Below are 16555 nucleotides of genomic sequence, written 5' to 3'. Positions count from 1 at the left end.
TGCGTTGAACGATCGGACATTCAGCTGCAAAACCCGTGCGGTATCTAATGGCTCCGATTTGAGAATAGCTCTGGTGAATTTACAGCTGTTGATGGGTGGTCCCGTGTCCTGCAGTCCGCACGGTCAACAGCAATGTTCGGCTGGGGGGTACATTTGAGAAGAAAGAAGAAGAAAAAAATAATAATTTGGACAGCGTCCCTACTTGACCTTCACATTTTCAGCGGTTGTTGTGCGACTTCAGCGTTACTGTTTTTCCAGATTTTCCCGAGAATCGACTATCCACAGATTCCAGCTTTTTAAAATTGACAGTACATTTGTAAAGCTGTACATATAAAAATAAAAAAATTAAATTAAGAAAAAACATTTTTTTAAATGTGCATATGTGAAGATTGGCTTCCGGTCTAGATCTGGCCTGTTGCAAATTTTGATTTGGTCCACATTTGAATTTATGCTTTTTGGCCTGCCTACCTATAGCTGTAACAAATCGGTCTCTACTGCACCTGAAAGCTTACAAACCGGCTTACAAGTTCACGTTAAAGGGCGACAACATTAAGAGAGGTTAGAAATTGAATGCTTACCTACGGAGCATCCATTGGCCGATGACGCGTCGATCTCTCTGGCCCAAATCTTGATGGAGCTGTAGAGGCTTCATCGATCAAAGATCTTTGACTTTTAATGAAATTTCCCACACAGCTTGTCACGGTTAGGCTTGTGAAACCAGCGGTGTGAGACTCGAATATCCAAGAACAAAACTAAAGATTCCTTATTTCACTTTAAGTATTTGATTTTAAATGCCATGTACTTAGCAGGAATAACAAGGCTTGTGAAACAGGTCGCTTCCTTGCACAACTGTATTCAGACTTTATTATTTTGATTGACTATGGTAGGTAAGCAGGTTATTTGATGATGTAAGATGGCCATGATGAGACATGCAATCCACAGTTAATCCAAGCCTGTCAAGAAACACTGTCTGCGACTGTGAAACCGTTTGCTTTCACTACTTAAGTTAGAAGTTAAGGGGATAAATTCTTGTATGTTCTGCATTACGTCGATTCTTCTGCTACAGCATCAGTTGACCCCTGTGACCTTCATGCAAATGGATGTAATTTAAAACGGAGAGCTTTGCAGCTGTGTGCTAAATAGGTTTGAGTCATGATTGTTACTAGCTATGATAGTGTAGCTGGTCTCATTTTTTTACCCGGTGACTCTGTGTGTGTGTGTGTGTGTCATGTAGTCCCGGAGACATCGTCTGTAACAGGAACTACCACAAAGCCGCTTGTGAGTACTTTCGCAGGTGTCTGTGCATCTTGATATTGATATTTTGTCAACGATATAGTGTCACAGCAGTGCAAAATGAAGTTACTAAACTTTACAGGTATGCAGCTGAGCTCCTTGCTGAAGCTGGATGTAGTTCAACTCGAGAATACTGAGGACTTGTGTGGCAAAAGTAGTAAATACCACTGATTACTGGCCCAGAAAGCCAAGGTGTTAACAGAAGTTGCAGCTTGTGTTGCTAAATGGCTTCTTATTGGAGATTTTATCCAATATCCATGCGTGGGGATAAGACTTTAAATGATTATATTATTTGGATCATATTAAAGCTCCACATTTAAATATTTATTCACCAGCTCGGCCTTCAGCGAGCGTGACCGTAACGTTGTCGTCTGCCTGCACCTATGTACATAAAACATCATGCAGCAGAAAACTCGACGGTTTGAAAAATCTTTCATCATATTCAAACAGGTTTCATGACTTCTGCAGCTTCTGAAAGGCCGAAACAATCTAATGGGAGATTTCTCAACAGTTTTAGGCAGTGTTAGTTTATTATAGCTCTCCATTTATAAAAAATATTTTCATTTAAACGTTTTTAAATGAAATTAACTTGTCACTTTTATACCAGGCTAAAGCCTTTTGCGCTTTCTTTTAAGTCGTTAACTTGTGAAGAAGACGAAGAATCACAAATTTTACATAAAAGAGGTCTGTAGCACCTCGAGTACATTTGCACGCAGCGGGGTCTCTGAACATTTTCTCTTCTGCCCTGTGATCTTGTTTTTAAGTAATAAGCTTCTTTTTTTCCCCTAGTTTGGGGAATGACTAACACACGAAGAGGAAAATATGCCATATTTCCAGCCTTAGAGGTTTTTGCATGAAATACATCAGTTTTCAGTGTAGTGGTTTTAGAACTTTCCTTCCACTCGCTTTACATTTCAACCAAAGCTGTAGACGTCTGGTGTTTCTGCATTCGTATTGTGAGAATAAACATAGTTGCACATATAAATCACTGGTTAGGACCCCAAAGATAGAGCGTCACTGCGCTGGTTCTTAAGTGTGCAACTAATACTTTAAAAATAACAACTTTGTGTCAACACTTCAGCTTTTTGTTATAAGAGTCTAATGTAGGTTTGACATTGTTGTCGATGCGGTGTGTTTCTAAATTGTTAATGAAAGGGAAGCTCTCGACTTACACTTTCTGTAGAGAAAATATCTTCTGGTTATTCCGAGACGCTCTCTGCGCATCTTATTATATACTTTAATAAAGGAACGCGTTCCTGTTTTGAAAACCAATCTGTCTCACCTGCTAGTTGTATGCTGAGCAGTTTGGTAGCAGTTTCATTATATACACTGTATGACTTTTTAGGCGATGTTAGATTTTGTCGTAGTAGCACAGAAGATCGACAAGGTTAGTGAGAGGCGCTGTTCAAACGGCATTTTTTTTTAGTGAAATTGTCTGCTTCGTGTTTGTTTCAAGTTCTCTAATCCATTACGTTCCTCTCTTCCCGCTAGTCATCGCTCTTTTTTTTTTTTTTATAAGTGACGGAAGACAGACAGAGATACGACTCGGAGAGAAAACACGAGAAAAAAAAAGTCCAGAAGTGCTCGACTCTTTCCCCCTCCTCTGCTCCCGCAGGTTTTCAGGGTGAATTCAAGAGAAAACTAGAGAAACGTCTCCCCCGTACATCCTCCTCCGCACTCCCTTTTTATCCTTTCACATTCTTTCATTCACACTTTTTTTTTTTAAATCCGGCTGTTTTCTCAAGGTGAATTTATTTATGCAAACACTCGTTTGCATCAGATTCAGACACAACATAAGAAATCTCTGTAATTAAAGGGTCTTTAGAGCAGTTGAGGTTTCTAAGCCCTGAACGTAATACGTTAGTGAGGTGAAGAACAATTTTAAATTGCAATAATAACAGTAATAATAAAGCTTTTAGTTTACTGCCCTTTTTAATATTGAAATACATGATTCCATACAGCTATAATTTTATGTTGGCATGATCATCAAAGTAGTAATGTTAGGTTAGAGATAAAGAGCCTGAGAAACCCACTGTGGTGATTCAAGTTCATCTTTACAAGTAAACTCTGGAGGAGAAGACTCTCCGTGCCACTTACCAGTTCACTGTACTGCATTTGGTCTTTTGGTATTTGAAAGGCGTCAAAGACAAACATTAAAAAAGATAAAAGATTAAAAAAAAATAGGGACAGCAATCTCTCAGCACTGTTAGAGAACAGACAGCGTGTGTCGTATTTAAAATCGAGTGTTTAAAATCTGATGAAATGTTTCACTCTGGCCACCACGAAGCCTTGAAAGAACACCTTGTAATTTATAGAAATAAAATATGGGCATTTAACATATATGCTAATGTTGAGGTTGATCTGTCAGACAGTTGAGTAGTTACTGCATTATCTATTATGCATGTTAATACTGAGGTTTCCAGTGTGTAATCGCACTGTACAAGTGACCTCAGCATTAACATGACCACCTACACACTCAGATACTGATTTTGATTGTTGCTGGATTATTGGATCATTCAATACTTATAACAATTCTTCATTTATTACAAAGTCACCCACCTCTCTAAGGACTGGACTTGAAATATTTCCAAATGTGAGCAGTTGGACAGTAAATGTCCCGGCTAGTGTGGCTATTAATCAAACAGGCATCCCAATTTAACTGTCTAGGATACTTTGATAATGCTCAGTTTGTTCAACTTCGTTTTTGTTGATTTAATATGTAGAAAGAAACTCATGCACCTGAAAAATATGCATGAGTTTAATGTTTACACAGATATTTAAAGTAAGAGAGCACATTGGCACAGGTTATATGTGTACAGCTGGTTCCAGTTTTATGAGCTGTATATAATTGTATATACATGTGACTGCTGACTGTATACACTGTACAGATCTTATATACTTATACTACATGTGTAAATATATATTAGTTCACTACTTTTTTGTCTTGTTGTTTTTAACTGCTCATACTTCCAACCCTTATGTTTTTTATACCAACCACAAAGTATTTTATACCTTAGCACTGCCAGTCAGTTAACCACATAGTATATTTAGATCCTTGGCGGTGATGCAGAAGGCTCATTTTAATTTCACTGTAATATATTTAGGGACTCGAGTCCCTCATGGTCTCGTGTGTGTTAATATGACCGTGTGTGTGTGCGTCTTTGTGGCAAACGTTGCAGCTCACAGAATTGTGGACCTGCCGGTGGTTGTGTCTGAGGTCGTGAGTTGGTGTTTTAAGGTGACTACATGACATAACAAAGGCAGAAAATGACAGATTAGCAGTTAAAGGTGCATACTATGTATGTGTGTGTGTGTGTGTGTGTGGCTGGTGAGTGGGTGGGTAAGTGGGTGGGGCTGCAGTGTTTAGAGGGTTCCCTGAACCTCATCGTTTGTCGCCGTCTTCCTTCCTGTTTCATTCTTTCTCACTTCCTGTCAGCTGACTCAGCCGGAGAATCTTGATCTGGTAAACATGTATGCTACCGCCTCTGCACACGCACTCCTTCTATATCACACGCACACACACACATAAAGTGTGCTGTAGCTAGACAATGCATGTACATCCATATATACTGAACCACACCATGTGTACCGGAAAGAAACACACAAGTACTTTTAGCACTTGTTACATGGTCAGAGTTGGTTACTGAGCCGTAGAAATAGAGCCCATGTAGCAAACATATATATGTATATAACATTAAAAACTGTTATTACTCCAGAGTCTGTGATGAACTGCTTTTGAACACACCTCCCCCCTCAAAAACCCCCCAGCATAAACTAAAAAGCTGACAACAAATGAAGGGATAGAAAGAAAAGAAGAGGCAGAGATTTAAAAAAAAGGAGGCGAAAGAAGAAAGACGGCATGAGAGACAACAAAGTTGGGCGCTCAGTGAGAAAAGAGAAACAAAGAGATAAGGCCAGGCGAAGAGGCGGAAAGAGACACAGAGAGATGGAGGAGGGGGGCAGAGAGATAAAGATAGCTGAAAGGAGGGAGATCCGTCAGCGTTTGTTTCCTCAGGATGTGGTTACCACGACGACGAAAAGGCAGCGAGGCAACATCACTACCCCGCTGGTCCTCTTTGACACCTGCAAGTGTGTGTGAGTGTGAAAGGCAGAGTGTGTGCGCGAGTGCGTGTGTGTACATCTGTTTTCAGTGAGTAAGTAAGTCGGTAAATGAGTGTATCGCTGTGAAAAAGACAGACTATAAGAGCTGTCCATTTTGCTTCAAGTGTGACAGACAGTGTGTGCGTGCATGCGTTAATGTATGTGTGTACTGTCAAAGGATGCACAGTAAGGGGAGAGAGAGAGAGAGGTAGTAGGAAGGACTGTGTGAGAGGTCGAAAATCTGAAAGGGGAAATAATTAGACGAGCAGTCGAGACGGTGGAGAGGCAGAACGAATGATGACAGCAGTAAGAAGAACAATAAGAATCCAAAAAAATGAACAACAGAAGACAAACTTCTGTGAAAAGGAAATTAAGCGCCAAAGACTGGTAAAAAAAAAAAGAAAAGAAAAAAAACCTCAATACGTATACAGTGTATTTGTCGCTTCATCTCATCTTACTTGGTTCTTTCTCTGTCTGACTCACTCAGTGTCCTATTTAGAGCAGAGTGTGGTTTCAAGAAAGAAAGAAGAAAAACCAATGAAGACTTAAAGATTTAATGCAATGTAAATATCTGTATTTGAACAGTATAATGTCAATCACAGTATCAGAAAGAAAAGTGACTGTCATGAAACTGAAGGAGCGTATTAATTTTTCTTTTCTACAGAGCACCGACTGGTAGGAAAATGCCTTTCTCTTCAGTCACTTCTCTGGTTTTCGTGCAGCGTTCGTGCATTTTTCTTTAGACTATGTTGCGGACATTTACTATCTCATTGATGATCTGATTAAATAAGGTGCAAAACTGTGTAGGTGTAAATGCTCAACAGGAATGTGAATGATTAGAAAAATGAAAATGGACATTTAACAGACGTCTCTAATAGTTAAGAACTGCAGCAGTTTGTGTCACGGCGTGAGACTACCGTCATGATGCTTTGTTTTAGAAACAGTCGAGTAAGAAATCATCAGGCCATTTAAAAATAAAGTTAAATAACATGTTGCTAGCTTGATGCTGTGGTTACTAAGTTGATGCATGTGTGAGTCTGTAGGCCTGTTTGAATGACCCTGCTATGTTAGTGCTGCTTGCTTGGTTGTTTTGATTGTAACAAGAACACATGTGGTTTTTAGCTAGCTCAGATTTTGATGTCGGCAAAGATAGAAAGCATAACAATACATGGCACAACTGATCTTTCCTATAGGTTAGTTATCACCACACAAGTCATCTACTTTGCACAGACAGCTAATTGGATACTTGTTTATCACATTTATGTTTTCATACTTAAGCTCTGTTTTTGTTACCTTCAGGCACTCTAGCAAAATCCAGAGGCCCATTATGGAGGATCGTTCATCGTCCACCCAGTCTTTCTCCAACCTCAACCACCACCGCCATCGTCCATCGTTTTCTCTCACCTTTGCCAACTGCCAAGGCTCTGAAGCGGGATATCTGTCATCTCAGCCTGGCCAGGATCCTCTGGAGCAGTACGAGTGTAGAGGGGAAGAATCCACTGCTTCGTTCCTGACATCAAACGCCTCCTCTGTGACGAGCAAGACGAGTACTGGGGGGGACAGAGTGTTCCTAAGCACGAGTGCCAGCAGTTTGGAAGGAGATGCTAGTTTTGGCCACCTTGATGGAGACGGTGCCTTAGGCAGCCATTTTGACGACTCTTGGTATGGCAAAAAGGAAGCTTGGGAGGATAAGGATAGTTGTGAAAGCACCACAGATGGGAAAGGTGATTGTTACAGTAACACAAATGATGTTTTTTACACGATAAACTGTCCGAGTGAGGAAGGAGCGAGGCGTAGAGTCAGAGCACCCTATAATAATTATGCTCACGTAAAGAGTGAGCCTAAAAGTGACACTGTGGTTTACAACAGGGAGGGTAACGTTAGCCACTTTCCTAAACAAACTCCGTCTTGCAACAGAACTGGTACAGTCAGCTTTAATGACAGCAGCGTAGATTATTGTATGATGGACGCAAGAACAAGTGATAATTATTTAGGGAGAGACGACAATTATGGGCCCAGTTGTGGCTCAGGTGAGGTTCAGTTTCAGCCAGCAGAGGCTGAGGGACATTGGCTTAATGTCTCTCCCTCAAGTCAGGGAGAGGCGAGGTGGAGAGCATCAGCGGTCAACCACGCGCTGGCCTCAGGGGCCCTCCCTCTCTTATCGGCATGAACAGCAGGACATACACTCAGAAACTGGATTCCTTCTCTGAGGCCTTTCTCTCCCAGCGAAAGAGAAGATTTCCTGTGATACCCGGTGGAGATCCCTCTGGACAAATCTGGGAATTTGGAGTAGGGAGAGGCGAAACCCCAGGACTGGTCAAGTCAAGGCAAAGCTGTGCTTTTGACTCAGACTCCTATCTGCCTCCCTCTTCCTCTTCTTCTTCTTCCCCTGCTCACCCCTCCTCTCTTCCATCTTTCCCCTCTCCTCCCACATCCTCTCACTTCATGCCTTCTGTTCTTAGCCCTCCTCCCACACCTTTACCTCCTCCACCCCACTCGCCCTCCAAAATGGACTCGCCCAGTGGATACGGGGGCACCGGACATTCAGTCTCTCAGGGAGAATCACTTAGTATGCTCCAGTTTTTTGCCTCCCGCATCTCATCCGCACCTTCTGTCCACTCTTCTGGGATGATATGGAAGCTTCCACTGCTGTCGCACAGCTTTCCACAGTCATCTGGTGACCCCGGCAACATTGAATGCAACGTAAGAGCCCATGGTGACGACTATGGCAACATGACAGGTATCGTATAGCTTTTTTTTTTTTTTTTAATGAAATAATTAATTAAAGAATATATTTCAAGCTTGAAGGATAACGACCACCCGCAGGGTAAGAGGGGGATTTTTATTATAGTTTATTTGACTGTTTGAGAAAAAAGAATCAGGTTTTTTCCCCTGTAGAGGTCAATTTTTAAGATTTTGTTTTATTTCACTTCTTTAACTTTCAGACTAAAATAAAATATCAAATACACATTTAGTTAATAATTTTTTAACATTTGTGCTTTTGGATATTTATGCAAATTAATGCATATTAAATAAGATAGTGTCTAATTTGCATATATAAACATACAGTTTTAGGAAAAAAACTACTCTTAGCTTTGACTTTAAATACTAGTTTTAAACTAATATGAAATTTTACAGCACATATATTTAAAAGAAGCTTTTTTAAATTACATTTTTCAGTAGAACTGACTGAATTTTTAGGAGAATTTACTTTAAATTAATTTTCCACTTGTATTCAAGTCTGTAAGGTTTCTATTTAAAATAAACTGTACACATTCACAGCCTGTTTTATAAAGCATCCTTTTCCCAAGAACTGGCAGGCTGCTGACAGTATTACTGTAGTACTGATTTACTAATCGATAAAAAGATAAACAAAATCCCCTTAGTCAAAAAGTTTGACTCTAATATGACAATGAAATGAACAAACAAAGACCAACTTTTAATCTGGCTTCATATTATGTTCAGACTTGTGTTGTGGAAGGTGGTGTATTTTTAGAAACACAAAGAAAAATTGCCTGAGTCTAAGTAAACAGCGATTTTGTTTTTTTTTTTACCTTCTTCCCATGTTGTGTCCCCTTTAATTACCTTTATTTTCCCCACTTATCAAAAACCACAGGTTAATGCCCACATGTAAATTTACGGGACATGTGGGTTTTTGTAGGTGTGCGTGTTAAGTTTCCCATTTCCCTTATGCAAATCAGGGTTTCACTTTTCACATTTTCACAACCAGAACCATTCGTAATAGATGCATTTCATACATACATTTGAAAACATGCTCGTCAAAAATGAGCAGAGCGAAAATGCGGGTTTTTCTTGAAACTCGATCGTTGTTTTTCTGCGTAACAGAGAGACTTTAGTGTGACTTTCTCACTTTTTTCTCGCTTTTGTCGGTGCACAGATATAATGACTTTTTGATGATTTTGTTTGTGTGTCTGCTTGCCTTGGAATTAGACAGTCAGACAAATCAGTAAATAATAAAGCCCTGGCAGCCTTATTATTTGCGTGCACACTCACTGCACTCCCTTTACTAATTTCTTCCTCCCGATTATGTTTTTCTAGCCGCACGCGACATTCTTCAGTCTCCTGAATCAACCCTGCTTACGCCCTCTTCCCATCGTTTATCCCTTCACCAATCCAGAGCCCTATGCTCCTCCAGTGGTCCATCCCCCAATTCCCCTTTCCATCTTCCCTCTCATCCCCATCATCCGTCTGGGGAACATCACGAGACATCAGAAAAGACGTCTCCTCATGTTCTCACCCAGAAAGTAAGGAATGGACCCGCCAGTCTAAACCAGTCAAATCTGCAGGTATAGCACACTTACCACCACGTGAAATAATTAGAGACGTTTTAAACTTATGCATTGATACTCAGGAAAATTGTTTCGTTCAGTTTGCTGGGTTTCAGACAACAAAAGCAATATCAGCTTTGTCTTCACATATCCAGGACTGTGAGGTCCAGCTTTGGTCTGCATTAAGGCTAATCAGGTTCTCAGGTTGTATGATTGCATAAAAAATAAAACCTCAGATGATGGATAACCTACATTAGAATATATAATTTTATATATGTTGCTAAATCATACTTGAGAACATCTTTGCATGCAAGATTTTACAAGATCAATTTTGAGCCTTGTTATTGTTCTCTATGTTAGAGAGGCACAAAATTACCTATCCACTACAGAAGTAGTGCAGACGCAAACTTCATGTCTCAATGAAGATGTGAAACTAAAAGAAAACACATGTAATAAAAATATAAGCCGTGGCATGCTGCTGTGTTTTAATTGACACATTTTCTCACCGTTACTCTTCCATGGCCCAAACTCAGGAGATCAGTTAGCGAGGAGGCAGGCGAGACTCGTTACAGCTGGAGAGGCGTCGCAGTCAAAGTGGGCGGATGCCTAAATGCTTCTTTGTCAAGAAATTACGTTAGCTCCAACTGCATTACTGCTTCTAAAACCACAGCTTTTTATTTTTAGACATGTTGAGTAGATAAACTGTGTAAACGAGACAGACATGGAAATGGTGATAGGCCTGTTGTTCGCTTTAAGTTAGAGTAGGCTGTTGCTCGGGCACCCTTCATATTTGTCTCGGCGTACATGAGAACACACATGATCATTCAGCATGCATGTTATAAATTTGATGTTGGCCTTTTCTCTGTATTTGTAGCACAGAAGTATCTCTGATCCCGTCAGCTCTTACACTTAGACCACTGTGCAGATGTTTCTAAAGTCTCGCCCCAAAATGTTAGATTATCGTGCCTTAGATCATCAAGGATATCAGTCTCATTTTTTTCCTTTTGTTCTCAAAGCAACAAGACAAGCCAGTCTACACTGGAAAGCCTTTCCCCAGCCTGCTTCGCTCCTGCAGAGGACTGAAGAGGATTTGTTACACTCCTTATCCGCTCCTCAATCCTGCCCGCAGAGGAACTGGGCTCTTCTCCTCCATTTCAGGTCTCCATCACAGAGAGGAAGGAACAGCGTGTGACGAAGAGGGCGAAGAGGAGTGCAGCGTGTTTCGGTAAGTGCTAAATATCAGAAGACTAGTGGCAGCAACACAACAGTTGTTACTGTACTGCTGGCTAGGATAATAGTTATAGAGAATCAGAGCTACAGATGTTTTGTTAATGAGAAAGCATTAACACATCAACGGATTTATATTTAGGTACTTTAAAGTTTATATTGTTGTCTTTTATGTCTGTTTTCATATTTGCGCTCCGTTTGTTTCTCTTTTTGTTCCCCTGCTTCCAGATTTGTCAATGTGGGTCCAGATTTCCAGGCTAATCTTCCTCCATGCTTAGCCGATAGCAAACAGTCAGGGTTGCGGTCACCAGACGAAGAGTCCCTTAAGGAACAGTTACTCTGGAAACCATTGGACAAGAAAGAAGAAACTGGTGACTTACCAGGTCAAGGTAAGCAGCACACAAAAATACAGTCCAGCTCAGGACAGTGACTGCACTTTTAAATTTTGTGGAATTCAAGGACTTTCAACATTTTAGGGAAGCTAAAATGTCAGGGCTGAACTCAAAACAAGTTGATATAAGTGAAATAATAAAGTGTCTCTAAAATGAACTGGTACTGAACTGATTAAAATTTACTGGGTTTATCTGTGCTCAGTGGAGAAGCTGCTGTCCATGTGCAGTTCCAGCTGCCTACCAGGGGGAGGCAGTAACTCCGAGCTGGCTCTGCACTGTCTGCACTCTTGCCAGGGAGACACAATGGTAGGAAGTCTTTCTTCCTTTTCTTTATCCTTTTCTTTTTTCTTTCTTTCTTTCTTGGCAATGTTGCATCCCTCATTTTTTGTTCTCTCCATCTTCTGCCACTCCCTCCTATGCAGGCAACACTGGAGATGCTGTTGTTCTCACAGCCGTCACCAGCAGGAGACTACCATTACTCTGGTAACCTTTGACCTCAGTTTAACTCACCTGCTTAGATGACTCTTTGGATTGACAGTGTCTAGTTACCCAGAAAACAGTCGTTTCTCAGAGAAAAATACCATTTACATGGACTAAGCATACCTACTTGTAACATTAAAAACAATAGTCTTTGGTTTTATGAAAATGATATGTTATTATCATGCTGGCATAAAACTATGGACATTTTAATTGGATCTCCATAAAGTCATGTTGCATGACTTTTTATTCTGTCCACCACTACTCCAACCCAACTTTTTACTTGATGATGATGACGATGATTATTACTATTATTATTAAAAATATTATTGTTTTGCTGTTATGCATATAACAATGTTCTTGTTGGTGAATGCTTGCCTCTGAGGAAAACAAAAATTGTCTTTGCAACAGCAAAGTCCAATAGTGGTATTACTTGTAGGGGTTTGATTGGAGGGGTTAATGTGTCTATAGCCATCTATATCAGAAGATTAAAAGAAGTCACATGATCTGGACATGGGTCTGTGTTCAGATGGGATACAGTTTTTCTAACTAACTATCTAAATAACAAGGTAACAGCAAAAAGCGGTGAAGCAAAACTAGCTAAAACATGTTGTGATCGTAGGCATTTACCTCTTGTGTTTCTCTGAAACACTAAGCAATGTGAGACAGCAAAGGCGGAACAATTCTCACTGTGCGTACAATGAAGGCATTGTAGCAGCTTAGACTTCTCTCTACCTCAATCACATACCACAGCCCCTCCCCCTTGCCTGGTGCTTTTAAATCCACTAAGAACCATGTAAAGTACAGAATGGACATTGTTTTGCATGGTAGTACCCATGTGTTCCTGTAAAAAAAGCTTTAATACTCTAAATGCAGGCAGTACTGTTCACAGAGACAGACTGCAGATTTATTGTTCATCTATTTGTCTTTCACTGTCAAGTTACTACATGTGGTAGCGTTGCTTAATATGTTACTGTGACCCTGTAGTGTTTCCTTTGATTTCTCATGCACCTTTTGTCCCTTCCCACTCTCTTGTTGTGTGTAGGCTGTGATCTTTGGACAGATACTGAAAAGACTCTCTTCAGTGACGCTCTCGGGACTTATGGAAAAGACTTTTCACTCATACAGAAAATGGTAAAACACAACAAATGGTTGTTGTTTGTGCAACACGATGACACACGGCACCATAATCAGCCAGCAGTTTACTGAGATAAAAATAATTATTTGTGGGTCAAATCAGCGCATAGAATGAAAAACAGAACATCAGCACCACAAGTAATCTGCTGGGTGGTTACTTCAGGGTGAAACAGTATGTTCCTCAGATGCAATTTTCTTCTTCTTCTTGCCTAAACCTGTTCAGTTTTTGGTGTCTCACCACGCATATTACTGGACTGCATCGTCTTCCCCAAAGGGCCTTTTGGCACTTCAAGGATCAAATTACTAACCTTGCTGTTCATACACAAAAGGCAGTGGCTTCACCGCCCGAGCCATCAGCGAGCCAAGTACATGTTGCAACTCGATTCACAAGAGCAGCAGTTTGCACACGAAAAGTCTGGACGAAATATCTGAATGTGTCAGGTGATTTTTTGCTTCCTGACACATGTCAGTTCATAGGGCCTTTTTAGCCATATTTACAGCAGAAGCATAGACTGATTTTATATTCCTGTGTCACGGTGTAAGACATATGTTATGTGGCAATAAATCGAGATTGGTATGTGTGTGTGTGTTTCAGGTGAGGACTAAGACAGTGTGTCAATGTGTCGAGTTTTACTACCTGAGCAAAAAGCTGCAGGACAAGCAGAAGAAACAAAAGGAGGAGGACGAGCGACGAGATGTAGAGCTGGATCAGCAGAAAAGTGTAAGAAACATTAAAAGAAGCCACGAGGAACTTAAAATTGCATTTTTTCCCCCTTTTGTCAACATGTTCTGTTTACTTCTTTTGCATTTGAATGCCCCATGTCCAGCTTTCTTTCTCCCTGTTGTTAGTTCCTGTGGTGGTTTGTCTGTTCTCATGATATTATAGATTAGAAGCTAATAGGATACAGGGTATTTGGACTATTCGTGTCGTCTAACGTTAAATGCGTCACATGAATGGAGCTCACAAGTCAGAGAACGCTAACTCTTAAGTGCTCCTGTTACTTTAGGTGACGCCCATGTGTCAGCCAGTGGACAAACAGTTTGCTCTGGAGGGGGCTGTTCCTGTGACCCCATTGGCTAGCTTCTTCCCCTGCAAGTTGTGTGGCAAGTAAGTAGCACCAGTCATAAGAAAGGAAGCTTGCAACAAACTTTTTTCTGTGTTTGGCATCAGGGCAAACAAACAGATGGTTTTCATTGTCAAGCATTCTTTTAAATTCCGTCGTTCCCTCCCCTCCTTGTTTGCTCCAGGATGTTCTACAAAATCAAGTCCCGTAACGCTCACATGAAGATCCATCGCCAGCCTCAGGAGGACTGGACTGACAGGCGGCTGCAGCACCAGCTCCTCACCCAGCGTCTGGCCCTCAGTCGTCCCACCAACCTCATGCCCACCCCAGCTAGTAATCTGCTCCCAGCCCAAGCTCCGGCTCCAGCATTTACCTCCTCTGATTTTGCCGGAACGAGCAGCAACAGTATTGTAGACAGCGTCCACAATTCTGTGACCAATAACAACCCCGGCGTTCCCAGCAACGCTAACGTCCTAGATCCCAGCACGGTTGTATCTTATAGCAGCATTGCTCCTCCAGACTCTCATGGGATCGCCAGTATTGATGGCAGAGACTCAAATCAAAGCGAGCCCACCACTGTCTTACCCTTCCATCAGTCATGGGGCTCCTTCGGACATCCTCCAGACCAAAGTGCCTTCTACTGCAACACAGGGGGTAAGGAGGATGTTGGAGCTGAGACAGTGGGGGGGAAACAGACAACTAACTGGCAGTAGTGGTCAACTATCCCACAAGCATTACCACCACTAAAGTCTGAAATGTATTCAAACTTTGTGTTTAAGTTCAAACTCGTGTTTTATTCAAACTTAAGTACTTTTATGAAACATTATCAAAAGATACATTTTTGCTGTAAATCCTGTACTTAAAGGTGTTACATATTTAATTGTTTGATAAGCATTTGAGTTTGAATAAATGTTTAAATTGAGGATTGTTTTTTAATCATTCTGTATTTGTTTAAATGGAATAAATGAAACCTTTTTTTTAGGTCTAAATTTTTATTCTTTTATTCTACAACGGTTTGTCTTATATTGGTACAGTCGGTTGTTAAGCTCCTTGGCGCCTCTCTCGAGACCACCTTTCTGCTGATTGACTGCTCCACATAAAAGGCAGCAGGTGTGTGAGGCTGCGTGCATGAGACGACCACATTAGTGTTATTTTTCTTTCTGACATTATCCAAAACCGAGACCAGAAAATAATTTATTTAGAGTATTGTCAGGTAATTCATCACGTGTCCTTGAGCCACAGTGACTCTCCCCTTATTTCAAAAATACCTTAGATTTGAAGGTTTAAAATTCAAGCAGGGACTGCAAAGGTAGACGTTAGCGAACACAACCACAGACACACAAACACACACACAGAGCACGTTGAAAGGGTTTGATATAACACCATAATGGGCTAATATTGACCTTGAGAGACCATCTTCTCTCTTACAGCCGTCTGAGTGCACACAATTGTCCCGTTGATGGTTAACTACAGTGACTCTGTGTGCATAAGTGTGTGTTTGTGAGAGTGCATGTTGTTTTTCATAGAAACTGACAGGAAAAGAGAAACTGTGCGAGGGTTAAGGATGATATTAAAACTCCTCCATCCAAGGCTGTCTTTTTGAAAACTGCACAAAAAGACAACTCGGAAAAAGCAGATTTTCATATTTCTTTTCTCTGTCCTCGTGTTTATTTCTCAAGCGACTGGGTCAGCTTTGGTCCACCAGGTGGTTTAGGCTCTATCAGGGTGCTGAGCTTTCTTTGGTCTGCTATCTTAGTGAGAACTATTACCATCAACAGAGCGATTAGTGCGTTTACAAAGGGTCCCTGTTTGTTTGTTCGTGGATATATCATTCTGTCCTTCTAGGTGCACTTGTTTAAAACACTTGGGAGCAGGTACTCAGTGATACTGAATATCTTTGTTTCGTTTTTCATGTATTCGTATTGGAGCATTCCATGCTTGACCCTGTTTTTGCCCCTGATAATAGTTAACAAAGGCCTTTGAAGTGAAACGCTCCCTCCTCCTGACAAAAGTCCAACATCTCTGGCACATTTTTGTCTGCCCTTCTTTTGGCATAACGACGTCTAACTACTTTTAGAGTGTGAGCTGCTTCTGCAAGCAGGGTTCTCCTTTCTGTATCTTTTGCACATATCCTCCTGCAGAGACAAAGCATTATCATCGTATTTCTAATATGATTCATATTAAGCTGGGGAGACAAAATGAGCCTTTCGTTCACTCTTATGTCGAGGAGAAGGGGAAGCAGGAGCAACAGTGTTGGCCTTTTTCAATGAGTAAGAGAAAGTGAGAGTGCACAGGCTTGCAGATAATGGGGAGAGGGGGAGCAGACCAATGAGGAGAGAGAAGTGGGACTGAGGAGAGAATAAACAAGTTTCTGAGCAGCATCCATTCACCTATTCATAGCGAGCAGCCCCCACCACGTCGCAGCCGTTCCAGCTTTCTCTCATGTGGCGTGCTTCTATTTTTCCCAGGCCACAATGGAAACGGTGAATAAAAAACAACTTGTTCAGTCACTTTGCTGTTGTGACAGGCATAGAAATGCCTCAGCACTAAAACTGCACGACGTTTCTCATCATAC

The 16555-nt window shown here is 41.1% G+C and overlaps 2 protein-coding genes across 3 annotated transcripts; both read left to right on the top strand.

The window, feature by feature from the left end:
* Positions 1 to 4666: 4666 nt before the first annotated feature.
* Positions 4667 to 7539, top strand: LOC121814907 (the record flags this gene model as incomplete). The annotated part of the gene is given in 2 exon segments (XM_042223135.1): positions 4667 to 5781; positions 6694 to 7539. Coding segments are annotated over 2 exon segments (899 nt in total), but the record flags the coding sequence as incomplete, so codon positions are not given.
* Positions 7540 to 7554: 15 nt separating this feature from the next.
* LOC102311270 (transcriptional-regulating factor 1) lies at positions 7555 to 14950 on the top strand. Of its 2 annotated transcripts, none has more exons than XM_042223134.1 (10): positions 7555 to 8134; positions 9454 to 9659; positions 10700 to 10908; positions 11139 to 11299; positions 11505 to 11608; positions 11725 to 11785; positions 12825 to 12913; positions 13512 to 13637; positions 13924 to 14024; positions 14165 to 14950. In XM_042223134.1, exons 1-10 carry the CDS (start codon positions 7561 to 7563, stop codon positions 14691 to 14693), a joined length of 2160 nt encoding a protein of 719 aa, XP_042079068.1. In that variant the 5' UTR covers positions 7555 to 7560; the 3' UTR covers positions 14694 to 14950. The 2 variants fall into 2 exon arrangements, with proteins under 2 accessions (XP_042079068.1, XP_042079067.1); XM_042223133.1 differs by having other exon boundaries at positions 9454 to 9701.
* Positions 14951 to 16555: the final 1605 nt, after the last annotated feature.

Source organism: Haplochromis burtoni, unplaced genomic scaffold, assembly GCF_018398535.1.
Source record: "Haplochromis burtoni strain Fernald_Lab_line unplaced genomic scaffold, NCSU_Asbu1 Contig_102, whole genome shotgun sequence".
Classification (NCBI taxonomy): domain Eukaryota; kingdom Metazoa; phylum Chordata; class Actinopteri; order Cichliformes; family Cichlidae; genus Haplochromis; species Haplochromis burtoni.
This window is presented reverse-complemented; position numbering and strand designations above follow the sequence as displayed.

Coding starts and splice junctions, on each gene's coding strand:
- LOC102311270 (XM_042223133.1), top strand. CDS start 7,561: ATGAACAGCAGGACATACACTCAGAAACTGGATTCCTTCTCTGAGGCC. Junction 12,914..13,511: donor TTTCACTCATACAGAAAATG/GTAAAACACAAC, acceptor TGTGTGTTTCAG/GTGAGGACTAAGACAGTGTG. Junction 14,025..14,164: donor CCCTGCAAGTTGTGTGGCAA/GTAAGTAGCACC, acceptor TGTTTGCTCCAG/GATGTTCTACAAAATCAAGT.